At 45.9% G+C, this 20,860-nt stretch overlaps 1 protein-coding gene across 1 annotated transcript; it reads left to right on the top strand.

Annotated features, from left to right (window-relative positions):
* The first annotated feature begins 3,620 nt into the window (after positions 1 to 3,620).
* Positions 3,621 to 5,147, top strand: LOC124664819 (alkane hydroxylase MAH1-like). The gene has a single exon (XM_047202253.1). The coding sequence runs from the start codon at positions 3,621 to 3,623 to the stop codon at positions 5,145 to 5,147; it is 1,527 nt and encodes a 508-aa protein (XP_047058209.1).
* The last annotated feature ends 15,713 nt before the right edge of the window (positions 5,148 to 20,860 follow it).

The following is a 20,860-nucleotide window of genomic DNA, read 5'->3' as shown; positions in this document are numbered from 1 at the left end:
TCCCTCACTACTTTGTATTGGTTTGGCTGTATGTGGCTTTATTTATAAAGAGGGGCAAAATCCTATTTCGGGGACGGTTGAGAAGTACAATATATCATGGTTTTTTAAGTTATGTGTTTTCTTAAAACAAGCAGAAAAAATATATGATAAATTTTCCTTTCACTCATATATGAGTTGACACATCACATTCATTCTCTATCAAACATTAATACATGACGTAATTTGTAGGTTCCATTGTTGAAATGAAAATTTAAATGCAGACGATTTTGTCAAAACTACAATATCTCACTTTCTTCGTTATGAAACCGTTTGTCTCTAAACACCATCCTCCGCCGATCGAGAAGGATGTGGATAAATGTTGTTTTCCCATCACCATATCAAAGTAGTTGCGAAACTATGTAGATCGGGCCAGATAGTGTACCTCCAAGTTTTTTTTTTTGGAAAGTCAAGTTGTTTCAAACTTTGACCACATCTACATGAAGATATATTCATGAAATCAAACAGGTATATGGCAAAAATATACTTGTTCAAAGTCAAACTTTGTAAAATATCGTATTACTCTCTAGATTAGGTTGGGCCGCATAGAGTTCGACCCTACTGTCGAATCTCAACCCACCACTTGATAGGTAATCTGCTGGCTTCCCGCGAGGAGGCCACTACTCTTGCTGTTACCTTCTAGCACTTATGGGATGCACGAAACAAGTTAGCGAGAGGAAGGCGGCAACATTGATCCTTCTTGTGTGGCCAGGAAAATAATTGCCTATGTTGACACGATTCAAACACATATGCTCCAGTCTAGTACCAGCCCAAGGCGTGATACCCCTTCAGCAGTCTCTTGGATTCCGCCGATGGAGGGTACCCTGATGATAAATGTCGACGCAGCGTTGTTCAAGGCATCCCAGAGTATGGGGGCTGGCATAGTGGTGCGTGACCACTTAAGAGACTGTATTGCATCTTGTTGTGACCGTTTTCCGAATGTGACGGTGCCCGAGATGGCGGATGCGATGGCAGTCAGATGCGCTCTCTCCTTTGTGAAAAGTGAAGGGCTTGACAATTTCATCTGTGCAACTGACTGTCTCTCGCTGGTCCAAAGTGTGAACTCTCCTGATAGAGATTGTTTGGCCTGTGGGCCGGTGATTGAAGATATTAAGAGGTTGTTTTCCTCATTTGCTTCTAGCTCAGTTATTCATGTTTATCGTTCGCAAAATGTTGCGGCGCATGTTTTAGCTCATTTTTTTGCGTCCTCTAGTAGGTCTGTGTGGTGTGGTGTGCCTCCCGGGTGTGTCCGGGATTCCATTTGTATTGACTCTATGATTTATTGATCAATAAAGCACATCATGTTTCAAAAGAAACTGTTTTGCCTTTTTTTCCTTTGAAAAATAGAGAAATGGTCATATTACTTTTGAGAAGTCACGTCCGATCACTATATTTTTTTTTTCGTTTCCAGTCGGAAGGGCGATCCTCTGAACTACCATTTCAAACTTGACTACTTGGGTAGTTGGGTCTTCTCTTATTTATAAGTAGTGCTGATACGCTTCTCTGAATAATGGCAATTTGAATCTTGAATTTTGCTCTCCTATTAAAATAAAATAATAATCATAATAATAATTCTTCATGTCATCAGTCTTTGAATAACCGGTCAACAAGCATTTACTCTAACCACCTATAATTATGCACGACAGTTGGATTACTCATCCAGAAGAGTCGGCAGTCCAAACCTCTCTATCTACATAAACTAACGGTCAAGGTAGCTAGTTACATTGGTGATGACGACAGGTGCGGGGTAAGGGGATTAGGATGGCAGTAAATTCAATTGCACCATTAAAAATAGACTAGCTAATCTTTTTGGGTTTGGTTTTTGAGATTTGCTAGTTGTTAATAAGTCCTACACCATGCCATTGCATCACGATTTAGGGCATCTCCAGCGGGCTGACCCAAATGGTTTTGGGCTGTCCAAAACGGTTCGTGCGGACAGGCAGATAGGCCACGCACCCTCCATCAGGGGACCCAAACGGACCGACCCGCCCGTTGCGACCCATAGGTGCTCCAAATTTGGAGAACCGATGCGTCATCGCCCGCTTGGAAGCGACACGGCGGCAGAAGGCTGACCGGAGGCCGCGTTTAGTTATCAAGGTCGTCGCTGACAACTGCGCATGCCGCCTCAACTCCTGCGTTGGCATTGATGCGCATGCGCACGTTAGCTTTGATGGCCAACGATACTTAAACCGCCGTTGTGCCCGCCTCTTCTCCCCCAATCTCACGGCCGCCACCATTGTCACTCCTCCGCGATATCGCCACGATGAAGCTCCCAAAATGGATGAAGAAGACCGCCAACGACCACGAGGCTGAGTTTTCTGGCGCGCCTTCCTTGCTTGGAAGCACGAGGCACGCCGGGCGATCTGTGGTAAGCGGGATTTCATGCCCGGCGATGCCGCGCCCGACAGCGAGGACGAGATCGGCTCCGACAACGACGACGGCGACGACGAGATGAAGGACGTGTCTCCAGCCACTGTGAAGCTGGAGGCACTCGTCCCCGACGACTACGATGAGGAGGCGGCCACGGTCGCCGCGCTGGCCGCGTCAAAGGCCGATGAGGGCTCGAAGTGGTCCTGGCCAGGGCTGGAGGATGTCGGCCAACTCTCGGCAATGGTGGCGGAGCACGTTGCTTCCCTGCCGCCACCACCATTGCCGCCCCACGCACCACAACATGCAGCATGGGACGGCCAGGAGGTCCCAGCTCCTCCGCAGTAAGCGCTGCCAGCCACACCATCGCAGTACGCGCAACAAGCCGTAGTACACGCCGCAGCAGCCGCCGTACGTGCAGACGCAGGAGGTCCCTACTTGGGCGCATCAGTTGTGGGCGCCCCCACCCTTCGTCGACCTCGTCTCCGCGATGAAGAAGACGGCGGCGCATCAAACTAGGGTTTAGATTTTAGTTTTAAACTATGTAAATTATGTTTGAATTAATGAAATTTCTATTAAATTTTCATGCCCTTTTTAAACTTCATGCCAAATTGTTTGATTCCTGTAAGCGGGCCAAAAAGCCAGCGGACAGAATGGGTCGCATCTCTGCGCGCACTATCCTGACCGGCCGGACCGCTGGACGCATCTTGTCCGCGGACCGACCCAAACGGACAGAAACGGACTGGTTGAGTCGCCGATTTGGGTCGGAGCGCTGGAGATGCCCTTATGCACATATGAGTTGTAAGTTGGTTTGCAACTTTTTTTTTCATTTGCAAGTGAGATTGCAACTAAGAAAAAATAATCTGGGCTGCTAGATTTGCTTTGTGAATCGTGATAGTTATGAGTTGCAACATGAATTACAACTGAGATTTGATAATGACATCTACCTGAAAAGTAAATTATTTTCGACTGAGAACTAGTAATACCCTTATTTCTTTTAATAAAGACTACTAGCTAAATTGAAATTTCCATTTACATATATGCTCATGGTGAGCTCATTCATCAGTCTTTAGGGTAGAAAGAAGAAACCTGCCTTCACGTGCACCTAAACCCTAAGCTAGCCACTTATATAAATGACCCTGAGGCTAAGCTAGCCAACTCACCCGAGAAGGCGAGAACACTTCACTCCACGGGCTTAATTAAACAACGCAAAAGAAATGGAGGTCGTGTCATGGTGGGTTCTAGGCTTCCTCGGCAAGTACCCGGTAGAGATTATGGCGTCGCTTGCTTGCGTCGTCCTGTTGCTCTTCAGGTGTTACCGGCGGGACGGGCTGCCGACCAACTGGCCGGTGTTGGGCGCGATCCCGGCCATCAGCGTGAACGCCGGGCGCGTGCACGACTGGCTCACGGAGTTCCTGCGCGCGGCGCCCGGGATGTCGCACGTCATCAAGGGGCCTTTGGGCACGCCGGTGGACGTGCTCGTCACGGCCAACCCGGCGGACGTGGCGCACATCTTTACCGCCAACTTCGGCAAGCCCAAGGGCGAGGAGTTCGCCGCCCTCTTCGACGTGCTCGGCGACGGCATCTTCAACGCCGACGGCGAGTCTTGGGCGTTCCAGCGGCGGAAGGCGCACGCGCTGCTGTCCGACGGGAGGTTCCGCGACGCCGTCGCCGGGAGCACCTCGCGTAAGCTCAACGACGGGCTCGTGCCGCTCCTCGACGGCTTCGTTTCCTCTGGTGCCGTCGTGGACATGCAGGACGTGTTCATGCGCCTCACGTTCGACCTCACGGCGATGTTCGTGTTCGGCGTCGACCCCGGATGCCTAGCCGCCAACTTCCCGCGAGTCCCCTTCGCCGCGGCCATGGATGACGCCGAGGAGGTGCTGTTCTACCGGCACATGACGCCCGTTGGGTGGCTGAGGATCCAGACCTACCTAAACATCGGCCACCACAAGAAGATGAACCAGGCTCGGCAGGTGCTCGACGCGTCTATCGCCGAGTTCATCTCGCTCCGGCGAGAGAGCGCGGCCGGTGCCGACGACGGCGCCGACCTCCTCACGTTGTACCTGGCGTGCCAAGCGGAGGTCGGCAAGGAAGGCGCCCAGTTCGACCGGTTCTTACGTGACACGACGCTTAACCTCATGATCGCCGGCCGTGACACGACGAGCTCCGCACTGACATGGTTCTTCTGGCTGCTCACCAAGCACCCGGACGTCGAGGCAAAGATCCTCTCTGAGCTCCACGAGCACCCGTCGTCTGGCCAGCACCGCACCGCCGCCGAGCTGAAGCGACTGGTCTACCTCCACGCGGCGCTGTCAGAGTCACTACGTCTGTACCCACCAGTGCCATTCGAGCACAAGGCGGCAGTGCGCCCGGACACGCTGCCGAGCGGCGCGGCTGTGGGGACGACGCGGCGGGTGATCGTGTCTTTGTACTCGATGGGCCGCATGGAGTCGGTGTGGGGCAAGGACTGTCTGGAGTTTCGGCCGGAGCGATGGCTGAACAAGGCGGGGCGGCTCCGGCACCAGCCGTCGTACAAGTTCGTGGCGTTCAACGTGGGGCCCCGTACGTGCCTCGGCAGGGAACTGGCGTTCTCGCAGATGAAAGCTGTTGTTGCTGCCGTCGTCCCCAGGTTCCGGATGGAGGTCGCCGGCACCGAGGCGATACCCAAGCTGTCCATCATACTCCACATGAAGGATGGGCTGAAGGTGAGGGTGCGCAGCAGACAAGACGATGCTAGCTAGGGCAACGTACGTACGCTTCCAACTCTAACGCGCATACGCATACAATATATATGAAAATCACATATACATATATATATATTTACATGTACATTTTGTGGTATATATATGGATGCGATATGGTCATATGTCGACTACTCTAGATCCTACTATGTGACTGTCTGTCTGAATCTGTTAAATATATGGACACGATGTTTCTGTACCCCCTCCATATAAACCCTTTGTTTAAAATGCATTTAAAACTTATTTAAAAATATATTAAATAAATACAAGAAAATATCACTTGTATATCTTAACGTGTTATGTGCTCGCAAAGTTGTTCTACCAAAAACCAATATATGTTTTGTGCCTTTGTATTTAAACACAGGGTACAAAAAAAATCGATTTTATGTGAAACTTGACATGTGCATATAGAACATGTCTCTCTAAATGCTACATGCGAGAAAATATTTCCAAATTTTTTTAGCTTTAAAAATATTATATATACATACCGAGTATGCACACAGGATCAGTTTTGATTTTCCGTGAATATATATGTAAAGTAATACTCCCTCCACCTCGACTTCCTTTTCAGAATGGCATCAAAATTTAGACAAATTCATGACATTTTTTCGAGACGGACTGTCCAAATATATCAAAATTTTGGAGAAATTGTGACATCTACGACATTGTTTTGGACGCGTACTTATCAAATTACAGTATGGCTTGTGCTTCTATGGACCTCTAGCCCTAAAACATTGTAAGTGCATTTCTAGCAGAGCCCGCAAAAATGCGAACTTTCAGGCCACTGAACTCGTGTTTACGGGTCGAAAAAGTGTCGGCGCAGATCAAAAGCCGTAAAGAAAAACTGTAGAAAAGCATATTCTTAATTATGCCACTAGACCCACATGTTAGAGCTCTTTTTTGTCTTTCCTCCTCCTTCTTCTTGTTCCTTGCTCCATCCACCCATCCTCCGGCCAAGTTCCACGTCGGTTGCCCCGCTCCAGCTCCGCCCGCCCCTACCCTGGCCCCGCACGCGCCTCACCGCCCCCGGCTCTGCCCGCTCCCCCCCTCCTGGCACCGCCTGCACCGCCCCGGCGCCGCCTGCCCCGGCCCCGCCTGCCCCAGCCCTGCCCGCGCCGCATCGCCCCGTCTCCGCCTCGCCCCGACCTCGTCTGCGCCACGCTGCTCTGCCCCACCCCGGCTCCGTCCGCGCCACCTCGCCCCCGCCGCCCTCCCCGGCCACGCCCGCTCCGCCCCGAGCCACCCCGCAGCAAGCTCACCCCGCCCCGCGCGAGCTCATGCCGCCCACGAGCTCGCCCGCCCCGCGCCGCTCCACGCCGCAGCGAGCTCGTCCCGCCCCGCGCCACCCCATGTCGTCGCGAGCTCGCCGGAATTTGGTTGGATTCCGGCGAATTTAGTTGGATTCCGCCGATAGTACCGGCGTAAGCAGTTAGCTCGATCTGAAATTTCACGAGTAGAGGTTCGTTCAGTTCGCTCTTTCGGTCCCTACAAATACAGGCTGAGTTAGGTTTTCGGTCTCGGCCTGAAAACTTTTTTTCGGTTTTGCCTCGTTTACGGTGACTAGTCTGCGCCATTTTCTAAACTCAACCCGTAAATCGGCAGTTATTATTCAGTTTTATCCAGTTTATGGGTTCTGCTAGAGATGTTCTAAGAGGTTTTCTGGTCTTCATTCGGCCAGAGAGGGCAGGACTGAGGTAGCCTGCCAAAGTCCAAATCCAGGACCCATAATGGTAGAGGAGCTACTGCAAGGGCAGTGCCCACGCCCGGACAGGGAGGCGATGGACGCGTGATGGCTTCCGCACACGAACGCACTGTGAGATAATTTCCGTTTTCAGTTCCCGCCGGTGACTCCCGGTTTTCAGGTTCCGTCTCTAATCTGGTCGTTGTGCACCTTCTCTGCTAGTTTTTTTTTTTCTCTCGCGAAACGACTCTCAGCCAACACCGATGACTGGCAGTCGTTCGCTCCACCGGGTACCGGCACCTCTCCGCCTTTGTCCAAGCACGCCATCGCCGAGGAAGGCCCTGTGGCAGGCCGCTATTCCTCCAGGCGTTGCCGCCTCACCATCTCCACGACCGCTCTGTCGCTTCTCCATATCCGCGACCGTGCGGCTGCCAAGGATGGCCATACGGCAGGCTGTCCTTCTCTCCATCCGACGCCGGCGCGTCTCCATCACTCTCCTTCCCATGACTTATTTTCTCACATGCGCACGGCCTTTTTTGGTCTTCCGAGAGGATGGACGGGTTAGGTTCCCTGGCCGCTGTTAGCGATTTGTTAGCACTACACTTAACCAGAGATGTAGTTCGGACTCAAATTCGCCTAGCATAGCTGGGATTAATTCACCGTAGATTCAAATTCATGAGTACAAGATTGGGTTCATGCCCGAGAGAGAGGGAGAGAGAGAGCGCTAATGGCATCAATCATCTAACATCCGCTAGTGGAAACGGTCATCGACGTCGATGCTTAATAGGCAGCCACTCATCGAGACCACATAGTCCGTGGGTACCTGGTGCTCTCCTTCCTTTCCTTTTGCTCTCGCTGGGCCACTGCATGTGGACCCTCTTCATCAGGTTCAGTGTTAACACTCCCCCTAGGGCCGGCCCTGCCTAGCACATATCTCCCCAGATAGCAGATGCAAGTTTGCATTACTTAGTGTATTCATAAATGCTGATGTTGACAAGTCTAAAACCTTCCGGGTTCTCTCGCGCGGGGCGACTCCGGAGGCACCCCCAAACCCTAGTAGAGCCACCCTAGATCTCGGCCACCCCCGGCCACTGCTGCCGCTGGCACCGGCGGCAGTGGCGGCGCCTGGCCGCTGAAGGCGGAGGGCTTGGCGGGCGCCCCCGACATCTCTCCTGCGCGCGTTGAGGCGACGGTTGTGGGGTTCGCATGGTGCGGCATGGCGGCCCGTCGGCGGGTGCTGTGGCGCGGGCCCGGTGGGGCGAGGGTGCGGTGGGGGTCTAGGAGGCGTCGGCGCAGGCTCGGGAGGCGTTGGCTTCGGCTGCGGCCGTGGCGCCGCTGCGCGGGTCGCGAGGGCCTGGTGCGGGCCGGCCTAGGCCATCTCTGGGCTGCTGCGCGGCGGCGCGCTCTCCCGGTGGCGGGGTGTGATACGTCTCCAACGTACCTATAATTTCTGATGTTCCATGCTTGTTTTATGACAATACTTACATGTTTTGCTTGCACTTTATAATGTTTTTATGCATTTTCCGGAACTAACCTATTAACAAGATGCCGAAGTGCCAGTTCCCGTTTTCTGCTGTTTTTGGTTCCAGAAAGGCTGTTCGGGCAATATTCTCGGAATTGGACGAAATCAACGGCAAACATCTTATTTTTTCCGGAAGGCCCCAGAACACCGAAGGAGAGTCGGAGGCGAGCCGGGGGGCCCCGCACGAGCAGGGCCGCGCGGGCTCCACCCTGGCCGCGCCGGCCTATGGGGAGGAGGCCCCGTGGCCCCTCCGACTCCGTCTCTTCGCCTATATAAGCCCTTTCGACCTAAAAACGCGACACCAATTGACGAAACTCCAGAAAGACTCCAGGGGCACCGCCACCATCGCGAAACTCCAATTCGGGGGACATAAGTCTCTGTTCCGGCACCCTGCCGGGACGGGGAAGTGCCCCCGGAAGCCATCTCCATCGACGCCACCGCCTCCACCATGCTCCGTGAGTAGTTCCCCCATGGACTACGGGTTCTAGCTGTAGCTAGTTGGTATTCTCTCCCCCATGTACTTCAATACAATGATCTCATGAGCTGCCTTACATGATTGAGATTCATCTGATGTAATCGGTGTTGTGTTTGTCGGGATCCGATGGATTGTTACGTTATGATTGTCTATCTACAAAGTTTATGAAGTTATTGTTGCTGCAATCTTGTTGTGTTTAATGCTTGTCACTAGGGCCCGAGTCGCATGATCTTAGATTTAAGCTCTATACTTATTGCTTAGATTGTATCTACAAGTTATATGCACATGTCTATGTCCGGAACCAAAGGCCCCAAAGTGACAGAAATTGGGACAACTGGAGGGGAAGGCTTAGATATGAGGATCACATGTTTTCACGGAGTGTTAATGCTTTGCTCCGGTAATTTATTAAAAGGAGTACCTTAATTTCCAGTAGATTCCCTAGAGGCCCGACTGCCACCGGCTGGTAGGACAAAAGATGTTGTACAAGTTTCTCATTGCGAGCACGTATGGCTATATATGGAAAACATGCCTACATGATTAATGATCTTGATGTTCTGTCTTAATGCTATTTCAATCCTATCAATTGCCCGACTGTAATTTGTTCACCCAACACTTGTTATTGGAGAGTTGCCACTAGTGTAGATAGCTGGGAACTCCGGTCCATCTTTCATCATCATATACTCGTTCTACATGTCATTGGAAGTAGTATCAACTATCTTCTCGGTGCCATTGCTCCCGTGTTACTATTATCGCTATCGTGTTATCGATTACTACTTGCTCTCATATCATTGCTACTTTCACATCACCCCCGTTGCTAGTGCTTTTCCAGTGCAGCTGAATTGACGACTCAGTTGTTAAGGCTTATAAGTATTCTTTACCTCCCCTTGTGTTGAATCAATAAATTTGGGTTTTACTACCCGCGAAGACTGCTGCGATCCCCTATACTTGTGGGTTATCAAGACCGTTTTCTGGCGCCGTTGCCGGGGAGGCATAGCTCTACTCATAAGTTCACCTGGGGAGTACACTCTACCTCTCTCTCTGTTTTATTTTATTTTGTTTTGCTTAGTTTACTTTTGTCTAGTATATTTGTGCTTAGTTTATTTCTGCCTAGTACTATTTTGCTTAGTTTATTTTTGTCTAGTTTCTTTTTGTCTTGTTTTATTTTCCTCATATACCCAAAAATCCATAAAAATTTGAAAAAATCGAAAAATTAAAAACTGCTATTATGGGAGAACCTACAACCTATTTGGAGCTTATAGTATTATATAATAATTATAGAGAATCAAGAACGGGAAAAGTTATGAGTGCTGTGATAGAAAAACTGAATACAATTGCTAAAATCTTGCTTAAACGCCATGATATAAACTGTTGCTCTAAACAGGATACTAAACATCTTAAATTTCAATGTGGCTTTAGTGAGGAATTTTTAATTAAGAACTATAATTGGAATAGCTATATTCATTTTGGGTTTGAAGAGGTAGACATTTGTCATATTTATGGGAGCCTCTGAGATAGAATCCTTCATGGTTAAAAATTATGAAACTTGTGTTGTTTGTAAGGACCTTAAAGATTATGTCTCTTCTATTCTTAATTTTTGCAATGAAAGTTACACTGATAATCCTTATATCATTGATTATAAAGAGAGACTCATTAATGCACAAGAATGCACTCACAATTTGCAGGGACCTGTGGAAGAAGAAATTGATGAACCTGAAAGCTCATTGGATGAAAAAGAGGAGGAAATTGATGAACCTGAAAGCTCCTTGGATGAAAAAGAAGAGGAGAGTGATGAACAAAAGGAGGAAGAATGGATTAGCTACCCATGCCAACCTTCTAATGAGAGTAACTCTTTATCTCTTACACTATTTGATTGTCCTCCATGCTTATCGAAGGCGGATGAATGTTATGTTCCTGTGGATTCTCTTGAAATATTCCCTATGATTAAAACTTGCGAGAATAATTATGCTACTGTTATCTATGATAATCCATGCTACTTTGAAATTTTTTATGATAATGCTTTGTTTGTGCCTGATGTCGATATGCATGGTACTAAAGAATTTTGCGTAGCAAATGTTTATGATAAAGCTCTTGATGATGGTCCTATGTTACTTGATAATATTAATTGTACTACTAATGAAAATGGGATTGGAGAGGTCTTGACATTATCTATGAGTCCCATATCTCTTGATATTGATCAACCATCTTGTTATATTATTGATAAAAGTGTGTTTGAAAGTTTTAATCGCACTATTTTTGAGCTTGATAAAAATTATGTGTTTATGGATCATGAAAAACATGCTATATGTGATAGTTATATTATTGAGTTTGTTCATGAAGCTACTGAAAATTATTATGAGAGAGGAAAATATAGTTGTAGAAATTTTCATGGTGCTAAAACACCTCTCTATATGCTTAAAATTTTGAAGTTACTCTTGTTTTATCTTCTTATGCTTATCACTTTGTTCTTCATGAATTTATTTGTGTACAACATTCCTATGCATAGGAAGTGGGTTAGACTTAAATGTGTTTTGAATTTGCTTTTTGATGCTCTCTTTTGCTTCAACTCTTATTTCTTGCGAGTGCATCATTAAAACTGCTGAGCCCATCTTAATGGCTATAAAGAAAGAACTTCTTGGGAGATAACCCATGTGTTTATTTTGCAACTGTTTTGTTGTGTCTTGGAAGTTGTTACTACTGTAGCAACCTCTCCTTATCTTTATTTTATTGCAATGTTGTGCCAAGTGAAGCCTCTAATCGAAGGTTGATACTAGATTTGGATTTCTGCGCAGAAACAGATTTCTATCTGTCACGAATCTGGGCTGTTTTCTCTGTAGGTAACTCAGAAAATTATGCCAATTTACGTGCGTGTTCCTCAGATATGTACGCAACTTTCATTAGTTTTCAGTTTTCTGATTTGAGCAACGGAAGTACCTCTTTAAAATTCGTCTTTACTGGCTGTTCTGTTTTGGCAGATTCTGTCTCTGTTTTTTTGCATTGTCTCTTGCGGACTTTAAGTAAGGCTTTCTAGACGTGGAGAGCTGTAGCTAATGTTTTATTGAGTTCTTGCAATGTGTCACTACAGGACCAATGTGAATTCATGTTTTTTGAGTACTAACACCTCTAATGAAGTTTATGAGAAGTTTGGTGTGAAGGAAGTTTTCAAGGATCAAGAGAGGAGGATGATATATGATCAAGAAGAGTGAAAAGTCTAAACTTGGGGATGCCCCCGTGGTTCATCCCTGCATATTTCAAGAAGACTCAAGCGTCTAAGCTTGGGGATGCCCAAGGCATCCCCTTCTTCATCAACTTATCAGGTTTCTTCTATTGAAACTATATTTTTATTCGGTCACATCTTATGTCCTTCACTTGGAGCGTCTGTGTGTTTTATTTTTGTTTTTGTTTGAATAAGATCGGATCCTAGCAATCCTTGTGTGGGAGAGAGACACGCTCTGCTTTTTCATATGAACACTTGTTCTTCGTTTTACTTTTAATGTTCAATGATAAAAGTTGGAAGCTATTGCACTTGTTGTAATTTGGTTGGAAACTGAAAATGCCTCATATTGACTTGGATAATTTGACACTTGGCAATTGTTTTGAGCTCTCAAGTAGATTATGATTAAGTTTTTTTTTATGTAGTTTAAACCTATTAGTGGAGAACTACCGTAGAGCTTGTTGAAATTGGTTTGCATAATTGGTCTCTCTTAAGGTCTAGATATTTTCTAGTAAAAGTGTTTGAGCAACAAGGAAGACAATGTAGAGTATTGTAATGCTTGCAATATGTTTTTATGTAAGTTTTGCTGTACCGGTTCATACTTGTGTTTGCTTCAAATAACCTTGCTAGCCCAAAGCCTTGTACTGAGAGGGAATGCTTCTCGTGCATCCAAAACCTTGAGCCAACCACTATGCCATTTGTGTCCACCATACCTACCTACTACATGATATTTCTCCGCCATTCCAAGTAAATACTTCATGTGCTACCTTTAAACAATTCAAAATTTATTATCTCCTATTTGTGTCAATGTTTTATAGCTCATGAGGAAGTATGTGGTGTTTTATCTTTCAATCTTGTTGGGCAGCTTTCACCAATGGATTAGTGGCTTCATCCGCTCTTCCAATAATTTTGCAAAAAGAGCTGGCAGCGGGGTTCCCAGCCCCAATTAATTAACTTTCATTAATAATTCTCTTCACGTGTTTTACCCTGATTCATCAGTAGGCAACTTAATTTTGCAAATAGACACTCCTTCATGGTATGTGAATGTTGGAAGGCACCCGAGGATTCGGTTAGCCATAGCTTGTGTAAGCAAAAGGTTGGGAGGAGTGTCAACCATAAAACTAAAACTAAAGTACATGTGTAAACAAAAGAGAAGAGGGATGATCTACCTTGCTGGTAGAGATAACGTCCTTCATGGGAGCCGCTCTTTGAAAGTCTGTTTGGCAAGGGGGTTAGAGTGCCCACTACCATTCGTTGACAACAACAAACACCTCTCAAAACTTTACTTTTATACTCTCTATATGATTTCAAAACTTAAAAAGCTCTAGCACATGATTTAATCCCTGCTTCCCTCTGCGAAGGGCCTTTCTTTTACTTTATGTTGAGTCAGTTTACCTACTTCCTTCCATCTTAGAAGCAAACACTTGTGTCAACTCGTGCATTGATTCTTACATACTTGCTTATTTGCATTCATCATATTACTTTATGTTGACAATTATCCATGAGATATGCATGTTGAAAGTTGAAGGCAACTCGCTGAAACTTATATCTTCCTTTGTGTTGCTTCGATGCCTTTACTTTGAATCTATTGCTTTATGAGTTAACTCTTGTGCAAGACTTTTGATGCTTGTCTTGAAAGTACTCATCATGAAAAGTTTTGCTATATGTTATGTATTTGTTAGCAACTATAGATTATTGCCTTGAGTCACTTCATTCATCTCATGTGCTTTGTAATAGTATGATCAAGGTTATGTAAGTAGCATGTCACTACAGAAATTATTCTTTTTATCGTTTACCTACTCGAGGACGAGCAGGAACTAAGCTTGGGGATGCCGATACGTCTCCAACGTACCTATAATTTCTGATGTTCCATGCTTGTTTTATGACAATACTTACATGTTTTGCTTGCACTTTATAATGTTTTTATGCATTTTCCGGAACTAACCTATTAACAAGATGCCGAAGTGCCAGTTCATGTTTTCTGCTGTTTTTGGTTCCAGAAAGGCTGTTCGGGCAATATTCTCGGAATTGGACGAAATCAACGCCAAACATCTTATTTTTCCCGGAAGGCCCCAGAACACCGAAGGAGAGTCGGAGGCGAGCCAGGGGGGCCCCACACGACAGGCCGTGCGGGCTCCACCCTGGCCGCGCCGGCCTATGGGGAGGAGGCCCCGTGGCCCCTCCGACTCCGTCTCTTCGCCTATATAAGCCCTTTCGACCTAAAAACGCGACACCAATTGACGAAACTCCAGAAAGACTCTGGGGCGCCGCCACCATCGCGAAACTCCAATTCGGGGACGAAGTCTCGTTCCGGCACCCTGCCGGGACGGGGAAGTGCCCCGGAAGCCATCTCCATCGACGCCACCGCCTCCACCATGCTCCGTGAGTAGTTCCCCCATGGACTACGGGTTCTAGCCGTATCTAGTTGGTATTCTCTCCCCCATGTACTTCAATACAATGATCTCATGAGCTGCCTTACATGATTGAGATTCATCTCGATGTAATCGGTATTGTGTTTGTCGGGATCCGATGGATTGTTACGTTATGATTGTCTATCTACAAAGTTTATGAAGTTATTGTTGCTGCAATCTTGTTGTGTTTAATGCTTGTCACTAGGGCCCGAGTCGCATGATCTTAGATTTAAGCTCTATACTTATTGCTTAGATTGTATCTACAAGTTGTATGCACATGTCTATGTCCGGAACCAAAGGCCCCAAAGTGACAGAAATTGGGACAACTGAAGGGGAAGGCTTAGATATGAGGATCACATGTTTTCACGGAGTGTTAATGCTTTGCTCCGGTACTTTATTAAAAGGAGTATCTTAATTTCCAGTAGATTCCCTAGAGGCCTGGCTGCCACCGGCTGGTAGGACAAAAGATGTTGTTCAAGTTTCTCATTGCGAGCACGTATGACTATATATGGAAAACATGCGTACATGATTAATGATCTTGATGTTCTGTCTTAATGCTATTTCAATCCTATCAATTGCCCGACTGTAATTTGTTCACCCAACACTTGTTATTGGAGAGTTGCCACTAGTGTAGATAGCTGGGAACCCCGGTCCATCTTTCATCATCATATACTCATTCTACATGTCATTGGAAGTAGTATCAACTATCTTCTGGTGCCATTGCTCCTGTGTTACTATTACTGCTCGCTGTGTTATCGTTACTACCGCTCTCATATCATCGCTACTTTCACATCACCCCTGTTGCTAGTGCTTTTCCAGGTGCAGCTGAATTGACGACTCAGTTGCTAAGGCTTATAAGTATTCTTTACCTCCCCTTGTGTCGAATCAATAAATTTGGGTTTTACTACCCGCGAAGACTGCTGCGATCCCCTATACTTGTGGGTTATCAGGGTGGCCGCCAGGAAGGCTGGTGGGGAGGCAGGTCACGGAGGCGGCGCCCCGGCCATGGGGCTCTGCCCGGCGTGCGCGGTGTCTCTGGTGCCCGTGGTCCTGTTTCTGGTCGGGCCGGGGCACCAGCGGAGCTGGGCGACTGCTCCGGGATCTCGACGGTGGCTACTTTGCGGCGGTGGCGCTGTTGCTGCGTTGGAGGTGTGTTGCAGCGGGGTGAGGGCTGGTGGCGATGTGCTCCGTCTTGCTGTCCGGCCGCGTGAGGTGGTGAAGGTTTCGGTTGCTTCGGGCGAAAGCCTGATCGCGCGGCGTTCGCGGATGTCGCCATCCTCCTTGGGGGCGGTCGTGGAGCTTTCCGACCTTCGCTGCCCTCGGGTTCACTTCTTCGGGTGAAAGCCTAGATCCTAAGGGATCGGACGACGGCGTCGTTTCTTCGTCGTTTCCCCTCTTGAGGGCGTCGTCTTTAAGTTGGCGATCCCCTTCGCGCACTCTGGTGGGATGTACACACAAGGCATCTGGGTTGGCAGGAGGTCAACCGGAGATGCGGGTGTTCCGGGTGGAGGCTTGTGAGGTAACGACGATGGTGGTGACCAAGGTCTAGTTGCGGCAAGGTCATGTTAGTCGGCTCCGTTCCGGCGTGTCCGGATGTCTTCGTGGTGGTCTCCTCTTGCTTTCAAGTCGAAGCTGCCTTCGGGCGGTGTATGATGACCTTCGAGGGGCGGTCTGGTGAAGGTCCTATTCGGCGCTTGTCTTCCTCATCTCCTATCCGGGGCTTGTCTTTAGAATCGGAGCTGTCGGTCTCTCCTCGAAGGGCCATCTGTTTGGCATAGGCCAACTTGAGCTTCTTGTGTAGCATTTGTTGGTAGCCAGGATGGCTAGGTCTGTCCCTCGCGGGAGTGTGGGTGGTTGTGGGTGTGTCTTGGCACTGTTGTGTTGTTGTTGGTTTTCGCCCGGTTTTCTCTAAAAAATCGGGCACCTTCTACTTAATGAATGAATGAGGCAAAGCTTTTACCTCAGTCTATAAATAATGCTGATGTTATTTTAGATATGACACTTCCTCTCTAAAACTGCTATGGTAAGCCTTTATATATATTGCTTCCTTTGGAAACTTCCATTAGTATGCACGAAGTGGAAACTAAATCATCAATGGGTTTAAGAATACTGCAATTGTTGGATTTGGTTTTTTAGTAGTACGTACTTAAGAAGACGAATTTTCTGGCATTTAACCGCTCGTGCGGTGTATTTTCTTGCGCGTCACGCGTGAAATCAATTCCCTTTTTTGTCGCGCAGTGTTTAATTGTGTTCACATGCAGCTGTGTGTTCACACTAACAGTTCATGTTCCACCTTGCAAGTTGCATACAGTCAAGAACGTTCACACTGCATGCATGCATAAAGTATTTCATGGGTTTACATTTAATGAGCCAACTTTTCAGCACGTGGCATGCTCTCACAAGTTGTTGCATGCATGTACAGAGCATCTCGCACTTTTTTTCAGCACGAGACACGCTCTCAGTTCTCTTTATTTGCAATTCTTTTGACAATGATTCCGTTTTTGTTGTTATTTCGTACGGTAATTCATGTTTTTTTGGATTAATTTTTTATAATTTTTTTTTCGGACTAGTGGTTTTTAGGTGGGAAATAACAGGTGGGGGGGGGGGAGTCAATTGCAACTTAAATGAACTACAACTTGCTACTCAAATTAGTACTATTTTTAAGTTGTAAGCTAATAAAAGTTGCTAAAATATTCTAAATTAAATTTACTTTTTAGGGTTGCTAGGTATTTAAATTTACCGTTGATAAATAACGGGGTACCGGTTTGATAACTTTAAACAAAAAAATCGCTAACATATTTTAAATGAAATTAACTACTTAGGGTTGATAGTTTTTTTTACCGTTGCTAAATAACGAGGCACCGGGTTGATAGCTTGTAAACTAAAAAAGATTCACTAAAATATTTCTAAATGAAATATTTTTTATGTTTGGTAGTTATTTATATTTACCATTGATAAATAATGGGGTGCCGGGTTAATAGCTTGTAAACTAAAAAATGTTCACTAAAATATTCTAAGTGAAATTAACTTTTTATGGTTTATAGTTATTTATAATTACCATTGATAAATAATGGGGCACCGGGTTGATAGCTTGTGAACTAAAAAAGAGTTCCTAAAATATTCTAAATGAAATTAGCTTTTTTAGGTTTGCCATGTATTTTTATTTTTACCGTCGATAAATAACGTGGCCACGGGTTGATAACTTGTAAAGTAAAAAGAGTAACTAAAATATTCTAAATGAAATTAGTTGTTTAGGGTTGTTAGTTATTTATATTTTACCGTTGATAAATAGTGGGTAACCGGGTTGATAGCTTGCAAACTAAAACAGATTCGCTAAAATATTCTAAATGAAATAACCTTTTTAGGGTTGATTTTTATTTATATTTACCGTTGATAAATAACGAGACACCGGGTTGATAGCTTGTAAATTACAAAAAAAGTCGCTAAAACATTCGAAATGAAATTAATTTTTTTTTTGGGTTGGTAAGTTTTATAATTTACGGTTGATAAATGACGTACTTCAGGGTTGATAACTTTTAGCCCGAAAAAATATTGTCGAAACATGTTAACATGGGTGCTAGTTTTGAAGATCTCGTCGAGACGAGTTCATTAGTGAAAACGTATCTTAAATTGAAGTTGTCATTTAGGAGATAAAATATTTTTAATTTTAGAATTAAGAAAGATTCTGGCTTACATTGTTCTTTCTATCTCGTAGTGAATGCATGCAACATTTTCCATAAATAGCATTCGTTAAATAATTGCTAGATATGTAAATATCGCCTACTAACATGTGAGCTAAACAAATCCGTAAAAATATTTCAAATAAATTAACTTTGGAGGTTGATAATTTTATACATTTACCGTTGATCACTCAGATAGAGAGAGTTCATAACTTTTAGCAAAAAAAGTTGTCGAAACATATTAACATGAGTGCTAGTTTTGATGATCTCGTTGAGATGAGTTCATTAGTGAAAACGTATATTATATTGAAGTTGTCATTTGGAAGATAAAACATTTTAAATTTTAGAATTAAGAAAGATTCTCGCTTACGTCATTCTTTTTATCTCGTAGGGAATGCATGCAACCTTTTCCATAAATAGCAAATTTTGTTAAGCAATTGTTAGAAAAGAAAATATACGCTAATAACATGTGAGCTAAAAAAATCTGTCAAAATGTTTCAAACAAATTTAAATTTGGGGGTTGATAATTTTATACATTTACTGTTGATCACTCGGGTACAGAGAGTTGATTATTCAAACAGAGAGGGTTGATAACTTTTAGCAAAAAAAAAAGTTGTCGAAACATATTAACATGAGTGCTAGTTTTGAAGATCTCGTCGAGACGGATTTATTGGTGAAAGAGAATCTTAAATTGAAGTTGTCGTTTGAAAGTTAAAACATTTTTAATATTAAAATTTGGAAAAGATTCCGCTGACATCAGCGAATCTTTGTCCTAGCGCATGCATGCAGAACTTTTCCTGTATGGCACATTTTTGTCCGATTTTTTTGTGCTAAAAACGGAATTTTTACCATAAATCAAATTTAAAATATTACTAAAAATAGAATTTTCTGGTCAGAATCTGACCTCCCAGGCGATCGACCGCCAGCTAGGGTTGCCCTTAAGAAGAATGGTTTGCTTGCAAACATAATGTGTAATGTGTTCGGTTTAGATGGAAGGAATATGTAGAATTGTTCGATTCTCTCTGTTTCCTTATTTACTATGTTGATTTTTGATCTTCTTTATCTTTATCCAATATATGTTATACTACTGTGTGTAATGGCAGTCAATGGAGAATGATGCATTTATATAAACAACCTTGCTCTTGGAAGGATTCGAACAAGGGACCTAGGATGCGCACGCGCAGCCGAGCCGAGGTGCCGACCAGCAGAGCATCTAAGAGCATCCCAGCCGCGTTCTCAAAAGCATCCTCCAAAGGATTTGGGGCGCGTCGGGCAAAAAAAAAAACATTCCCAGCTGCGTGCCTTAAAGCCTCTTTTTGTTCGACGCGGGCCAATACGGTCTCCGGTGCCCCGAGTCTGTCCCCGCTACACAGGGGACGCTCCGGGCACGCCGGATACAACGAAAAGCGATGCGAAGAGACGCGGGACCGACGCGTCAGCGGCACATTCAAGTTTAAACCTAACCGTCGCCTACCTCGCGACGGAAGTTGTTAGCGCCCAGCGATGGTGCAGTTCCCGCAGAGGCGCAGTGAAGCGTCTTCTCGCCTAGCTCTGCGTGCCGGCGTTAATGAGCACCACCGCTCCCTCGCCTCCCTCTAGCCTATAAAAAGGGTCGCTCTCTCGTCGTTCTTCACACACAAACCCTAGTGCCGCTCACCCTAACCCTAGCCACCACCATCTCATCAAGATTCGATGCCATGTCTGGTAGAGGCGGAGGCCGAGGCCACGGACGTGGTCGTGGTCGTGGCCGCGGCAGAGCTGCATGCTCGCCGTCGCCTGCGATGCCGTCTTCTTCATCGTCGGACATGCAGGAGGAGGAGCGGAAAGTGTTGTTCGAGTTCGTCGTCGTCATCCTCAAGGGCGACCCACTCGGCATCCAGATGCTGCCGGACAAATTCACCGACTTCTTCGCCGGCGACGAGCCGGACTCGCTGCATCTACAGGAGGCTGCCTGCGGCTGCTGCCGGTGGATTGTGGACATGATCTTCAACGCGCGCGGCAAGATGTACCTCCACACCGGCTAGGAGAAGTTCGCGCGCTACCACCACCTCGAAGCCAGCTTCGTGCTCACGTTCTCCTACCTTGGCGAGGCCGACATGAGCGTCAAGGTGTTCGACGAGACGCGCTGCCGTCGGCACTACCACGACGACATCGCTGAGGAGGACGATGATTGAGTGTTGTTGCTTCGCAGCGAAAATAGGCACGAAGGTTTCTGGTTGTTCTTCCTCGAAAGAACCAATAGGGATACCGTCAACAACTAGATTTTCCAGTTTGGGTGACTGGATGTGTGTGAGAGTGTTCTTTCTTGGCAGCGAACAAACGAAATCGGCGATGCCAATACTAGTTAGGTTTCAGTATTTTGCAATGTTTTATATTTGTGTCAAACATGGTTCAAACTATGTATTAGTTTGTGGAAACCATGTTCCAAACTATGTCTTAGTTTGTGTAAACCATGTTCCGAATTATGTATTAGTTTGTGAAATGTTTTATTCTCGCTATTGAAATAAAAATGCAAAAAAAAAAACAAAAAATAGTGTATTTTAATGTTAAAAAAAAGTTTGGGGACGGCGTTTGGAGGACGCGGCTGGGGAGCGATGTCCCCCAAACACGACATGAACATATCCTCCAAACGTTCAATCCAACACCGTTTGAGGATCGCTTTATGGATGCGGCTGAAGATGCTCTAATACTAAGGAACGCACTTTTAAAAAAGAGGACGATGGCAGCTAGAAA

The sequence above is a fragment of the Lolium rigidum genome, chromosome 6 (assembly GCF_022539505.1).
Source record: "Lolium rigidum isolate FL_2022 chromosome 6, APGP_CSIRO_Lrig_0.1, whole genome shotgun sequence".
NCBI classification, from domain to species: domain Eukaryota; kingdom Viridiplantae; phylum Streptophyta; class Magnoliopsida; order Poales; family Poaceae; genus Lolium; species Lolium rigidum.
This window is presented reverse-complemented; position numbering and strand designations above follow the sequence as displayed.

Coding starts and splice junctions, on each gene's coding strand:
- LOC124664819 (XM_047202253.1), top strand. CDS start 3,621: ATGGAGGTCGTGTCATGGTGGGTTCTAGGCTTCCTCGGCAAGTACCCG.